The 6,961-nt window shown below is 36.9% G+C and overlaps 1 protein-coding gene across 1 annotated transcript; it reads left to right on the top strand.

Moving 5' to 3' along the window:
- Nucleotides 1-1,626, top strand: LOC141656096 (AT-hook motif nuclear-localized protein 20-like). The gene has a single exon (XM_074463017.1). The coding sequence runs from the start codon at nucleotides 400-402 to the stop codon at nucleotides 1,252-1,254; it is 855 nt and encodes a 284-aa protein (XP_074319118.1). The 5' UTR covers nucleotides 1-399; the 3' UTR covers nucleotides 1,255-1,626.
- The last annotated feature ends 5,335 nt before the right edge of the window (nucleotides 1,627-6,961 follow it).

Genomic DNA, 6,961 nt, shown 5'->3' on the forward strand with positions numbered 1-6,961 from the left:
TTTGGTGATAGAATCTCTTTGTTCTTGAAATTTTTAATATACGAAAATGAAAAGTATTTGAGAAACGGGTGATGTAGTATACTTAGGTCCATCTACCAACAAAGTAAGAGAAAAGAAACGCCAAGTCTTCCCAGCTTATATGCAGGAACACTTTCATAACTCCTATGTCTCCTATATCACCCTTCATGTTCATATCCTCTTAGTTTAATATTACCACCACCACCACTATTATTATTATTATTTTACTCTCAAAAACACTAAAAAATTAAAAACTTAAATAATTAGACATAACTCCATCCTCTTTGCTACTTTGGTTGCTGCTGATGAAATTCAACTGAAGCAAGCTATCTAGCCATAATCTATCTATTATAGCTATAAAAACATTTGAGCTTTGATTTGATGGCAAATCCATGGTGGACTGGTCAAGTAGGGTTACCCGGTATGGACTCAAGTTCATCTGGAAAGCCAGATCTAGGCATCTCTATATCTGCTGCCGACCACAACGAGGACGAAGATAGGGACCACAGCGGCGACGAACCTAGAGAGGGAGCTATCGAAGCTCCTTCTCGTCGTCCTAGAGGTCGTCCCGCTGGTTCCAAAAACAAGCCCAAACCACCCATCTTTGTTACCCGGGACAGCCCCAACGCCCTCCGGTCCCACGTCATGGAGGTGGCTGCTGGAGCTGATGTGGCAGATTCCATCGCCAACTTTGCACGCAGACGCCAGCGTGGTGTCTGCGTGATGTCAGCAACGGGGTCTGTCACTGGGGTCACCATCCGCCAGCCCTCAGGCGGGGCGTCTGTGGTAGCCCTCCATGGTCGGTTCGAGATACTGTCCTTGACTGGGGCTTTTCTGCCCGGTCCCGCCCCTCCTGGGTCAACAGGCTTGACCGTGTACCTGTCAGGCGGGCAGGGGCAGGTGGTAGGAGGTAGCGTGGTTGGCCCACTAGTGGCAGCAGGCCCAGTCATGGTGATCGCCGCAACATTCTCAAACGCCACGTACGAGAGGCTGCCGTTAGAGGAGCAGGAGGAAGAGGGACAGGCACACGGGCATGTCCCCGGTGGACCCACATCACCACCCGGGATTTCCGGGCAGCAGCATGGGATTAGTGGGGATGGATCATCGTCTGCCCTAGGAATTTACAATTTAACCCCTGGATTAATGAACAATGGAGGAGGAAACAGCGGGGCTGGTGGAGGGCAACTTGGTCATGAAGCTTATGCTTGGAGTCATGGTGGTCGCCCTCCTTTCTAACAACTCCAATAATAATAATAATAATATGAATATTATTATTATTATTATTATTATTATTATAATTATTAGTAATATTTAGTAATAAAGAGATTATCATCAAGTAATATAATCATCTTGATGAAGTCTATGATGATGCGCATCTAGGTTGTAAAAGTGGTAAAGAGTAAAATGAATGAAGGTCTGGGAGAATGAATGATGATGGTTTTATAATTTATGTAAAATTTAGTTTCTGTAGATCAACTAGGGTTAGATTTTATTTTATATGTATAATGTATTCATCATTCTAGGAAAACAAATGTTAATTACTATGTATCAAAACAAATCTCTCATCTGATTTCTATTTTTCTTTTTTTAAATGAATAATGATTTAAATTTGACTGAGATAGTTGTGTGGAAGTGCTGAAAAGCATTAATGGTTGTGTTGTGAATTTAGTTTATTAATTTGTGTCTGAATATTTCATGAATTTTAGTAAGTTAAAGTGTTGGTTTATGATTAATTAAATAGGTTGCACTTAATTTCATACACCTGATTTTGGGCGCTGCTCATTAAATGTGGACGGGATTTTCTTAATTAATCAGGAATCTGATGCATCATCTCATCTTTTTCTGTTCCTTGTACATGTTTTGCTCATATTTTGCCTCATTCTTCTCCTTTTCTTATGGAGTACTACTTATTCAAAGTTTGAAGTTGTTCATATAATAAAATTGTTGAGATTAAATATTAGTAGGTCTTGGTCCACAATCTTTGTTGCTGCATAACATAGCTAAAAGAATGATCATTAGACAAAGGTTGTGATTAGTTATTTAATTACTGGTCTCTACGAGTTATTTATGACACGATCACCAGAATAGTATATATGCTACCATTTCAAATGTTTACGTACTTCTCATTTAACATTACGAGCTCGGCTATTCTTGTCATTCGCGATAATGTTACTATAACTCTATAAGCCTGCTTAATGTATGTTGTAAAGTTTTAATTAAGGTATAATTAGAAACTTATGTACGATAATAATAATAATAAAGACGCGAAAGCGAAATTTCAGGAAATAATTTTCTAACATCTACCCTATGATCACATGTACAAGATAATATGAATCATAATAAAAGGCGATAAAAGAATATTTACCTCTTAAAGCGTAAATTCCACAAATGGCTTATAGAAGAGATCTAAGAGCCCCACTTGTTGTCCCTCTACTCGGTCTATAAGCACAACCCGGAAACCCACATCTGCTAGAACGGAAGAGAAGAATCAATATCACTCTCTTATTTTTATGGATGCTTGAGACAGGCGGTATATAAGGAACAATATGATTTCTCGCTTGTGATTTCTTATGGAAAAACTTACTCCCTCCTATTCTACATACCTTCCCTCTTTCTTTTTTCATCTATTCACAATACCTTCCCTATTTCCTTATTTAGTAAAGTTTTATACTTATTTTAATCACCTCACCCCACAACAATATCCCACTCCACCCCACAACAATACTTATTTTAATCAACCCACCCCACAACAATACTTATTTTAATCACCTCACCCCCAATAATACCCCACAATACCTTCCCTCTCTCCAATTACATAACCCTACTACAATACTTTACCTTATTTTAATTCATCTCCTTAATTTTAGTGCCCCCATGAATAGGGAGGTTTATCTAGAATAGGAGGGAGTATATCTTTTCCATCACCGTATAACTCTATATATGTAGTATCACATACCATAATAGAGTCCTTGTGGGATAAGGAAAGAACTCCTATTCATTTCCTAAGACTGTTGCCTCAAATCTGTGTCCTTATAGGACGAATATTTTCTGATTGTGCCTTTTTTTTTTGATAAAATGTAAGTATATATCAAAATAGAAAAGTCGTCATACAATGGAAACGGTCAAAATGTCAAGCTCGACATTACAACCCATCTCCACAAAACAAGCCCAACCTAATAATCAAATCCAAAACAGATAAGCCCATTAGGCGGCCAAATCTAAACGACAACAAAATAAAATTGAAACATCAGAAATTTGTTGCCCAAACCCTAATTTTCCGACACCCCTGAAATCACTCCTCTTCCTTCTCTGACGAAGTCTCTGTCAGTGATCAAAGAGCTCTCCCCAACAGCTCAGTAAGCCATACAACATCTTGCCTCTCCAATTTTTCTTTGTCCAGACCTCTAAATCTCAGTTTCAACTCCTCCACAATACTTTGATCAAGTTTATGTGGTCGAATAAGAACAAGCTCATGCCTACTCCAGTTCCTTTGATGCCAAATGTGATATATACACGAGTTTATTGTAGCATCGAGACACCTCAGTTGCATATGAGATCCTTTCCTCATAAGCCTCCAATCAATCCAGATACTATTGGGCAAGGTGATCCCAATCCAGCTACCAATGATAGCAGTAACTTCTTTGCTATAGGGACATTCAAAGAACAAGTATCCCATACTTTCAGTTGACCCTCCACAAATGTAGTAGGTAAGGTCATCACATATCCCTATTTTGAATATTTTTCCTTTGTGTTCATGTTGCCATGGTGAAAAATCCAAGCTATAAAGCCATATTTCGGTATAGGCCATTTATTCCACACTAACTATGCCACTGTACAATATTTTCCTTTTTTCTGAGAAAATTGTAACCCTTACTTATGGTATACCCAGTATGTGCTTGAGTCGTCCATAGTTGTTGTTGATATAGCCTGTTGTAAATTTGTCTTGACTTGACATATCTTCCGCCAGTACCAAGATGAGTTAGTGTTGAGGGAGTAGTCCTGCTAGTTAGAGCCTTTAAGCTAAATATGACCAACCCATGATAGACATCAGACTTTTTTAGTAATAGACATCAAATTTTCATCCGATGTTAAGTTGAGTGATGTCCTTATAGGACAAATAGACATCAGACTTAAGTTTGATGTCTATTGATGAATGGACATCAGAGTTTTACCAAAATCCGATGTCTATATGTCTATTAGACATCAGATTTTTGAAAAGTCTGATGTCCATTACTTATCATAGACATCAGATATCTATAAAATATGATATCTATTTAAAACACAAACATCGGGCTTTTACAAAAATATGATGTCCATAATTATTATTTTATATATATATATATATATATATATATATATATATATATATATATATATATATATATATAGTTGTTGTTGTACGCGCCGCGCCGTACCCCAAATTAGTATGACTCGCCTATTAGAATTAGTATCGCTTCATGCATTTTATATTATTGTTTATTGTACCGTGGCAGTTGGTTATTATCTTCACTGCTTTACTGGCCTATATTGACCGGTTATATGAATGTTCCATAGATTTTTTTTGAAGTGTAGCACAAAATACAGTTGATTCTGATACTTTGGTATTGTTCTATGGTAGAGGAGTTGAGATCCTTTGTCTCACTTTTATGTCACATCTCTTGTCTCATTGCCTTTATCTTACAACACAACATATCAACACTCACATAATAAAGATGGTAATTATTTTTATTAAGTTAATGATGTGTCATAAAGGAGGAATAATGAGACACAAGATGAAACACCAAATGGAACAGAGAATCCGCTCTCATGGTAGAGAGGCAACTGAAGTGGCTCTATTTGTACACCCAAAAAATGTGATCAACAAACAATTTTAACATTGCCTTGAGTAGTGTAGAAATCAAACATCCCATAAATCCTCTTTCTGATACATTATACTTGCCCAATTACATCATCACACCACATTTTGAATGATAAAATAAAAATGGCAAACAAATTTTTAACATCACTCATAAATGGAGCTTAATAGGAGCACAATGAGCATCGAATGAGGCCGTTTTCATTGCAATCAGGACACCTCTGAAAACCATACTCGTCCTCTTCATATTTTTCATCATCCCCTTCACATTCATAGTAAATTTTACAGCTTCCTGAATACGTCTCACAAGCAACAAACCGTACATCACTACAAGCATCACAAATTGCGATTCGGTTGCCACCATCATCTTCCATCATTTCACAATCTGCAAAAACTTTCTCAAGCTTTCGGTCTTCGTTTAGTAGCTCGAAAATTCTTAGGTATAGCTGCAAATTCGTCAAATGTAAATGCCTTGGCATAATCTCTATCTAGTTTCCCATTCTTCAAACCTTCTTTTTGCCCACATAATGTATCATTCACCTTAAACTCATATGCTGAATAACAAAGAAAAAGATACCTAAATCAGTCTTACTATGAAGTGTTGAACCAACAATAATCTAGAAAAAGTAGTGTCCAATGCAATACTAATGGACTACACTAAACAGTCACTTGATCGAAACACTCATAACGTGATCAAAGCACTCACAAGGTACCCCCAAGGCCCCAATTATGCAAAAATGCAATCACACAAAGAAAAAGTTATGATCTAATCACAATACTCCTAATCCCAACAATAGCGTTACATTTGTGTATGAAAGGCTTCACTGTTATCTTATGAAGTACTTAAAAGATGCTCATTTCTCAATCATAAACACACAATAATGAAATCATGAACTCCCTCCATCCCGCTTTTAACGTCCCCTCTCATCCAAAAATTTATTCCAAATTAATTTTCCTCTTTCTAAATTATGGTAAATGAGTGAACTACCTATTTTGTCCCTAGGCCATTAGCTACCTCTCCCTCCATCAAAATGATTTTGTCCTCATTCTCTTTAACTCAAGGAATGAGGTTGTTATTTTACCACTATTCCTCTAATCTTTCCCAAAGTAGAAAATGAGACAATAAACTTGGAACGGAGGGAGTAATTTATATAACTGTAATCAAACCACTGAGGTCAACAATATATTGGTCAACAACGAAGAAATGTTGATAAAACAAAGAGAGTATTTACAGTTCTATATTGGAGTAAGAGAGTCTAATCATCCGCAAGCTATTTCGATTTGCTCAATTCTCGCTCTAATGCTATAACCGAATTAGGAAAACTAAATTTTCATCTAAAATAAAAAGATATAAACTAAACCTAAACAGTGAATTTTATATTTATATCCTTGACCGTGAAAAATGATACAATAGAACTCAAAACTAACAGCTCTACCAATAGTTCATCTAATTAATCTGTGCATTAAGGTATTAACATACATTAGTAATGAAAAGACTAAAAGAGTACCTCAATATTCTTGACTGAAATTCTCCAACTATTTACATGGTCGTCTCCTCATATCCACTTCGAGCTAAATTAGCAGCTACAACGGCCCATACAAAAGATCCTAGTGCGAAATAATTTGGAGCAACAAGACCAGAGACATGCCTCACACTTATACCAGGGAGATCTAATCCTGTTTCAGGGTCCAAGGGTATGTGCTCAACCCAACAAAGGAGGGGTCTGCTTGAACAAACAATTATGTAAATTAGCCTGGAGACCGAATTATAAGCACCATGAACCACAATCCAACTCACTAAGAAACCCAACAAATAACTGAGAGACGGAATCAGATTATAGGTAACCCAAAAAAAACACAGAATCTTAACTGAAACTTAATAAAACCTCAAACAGATGGGATTCCCCCATAAAGACTTTTCCAGCTAGGGGATAGGAAAATTTACAATAGATCCAAGTATCTCGTGCAGCGGCCTCATTGTATTAAAAAGACACTTGTATCTTGATAGAATATACTCCCTCCAATTTCATTTATTGTTCTCCTTTCTTTTTGGCATAAGAAATAAGGGGATCAATTTGGACCACACAA

This window comes from Silene latifolia, chromosome 5, assembly GCF_048544455.1.
Source record: "Silene latifolia isolate original U9 population chromosome 5, ASM4854445v1, whole genome shotgun sequence".
NCBI classification, from domain to species: Eukaryota; Viridiplantae; Streptophyta; class Magnoliopsida; order Caryophyllales; family Caryophyllaceae; genus Silene; species Silene latifolia.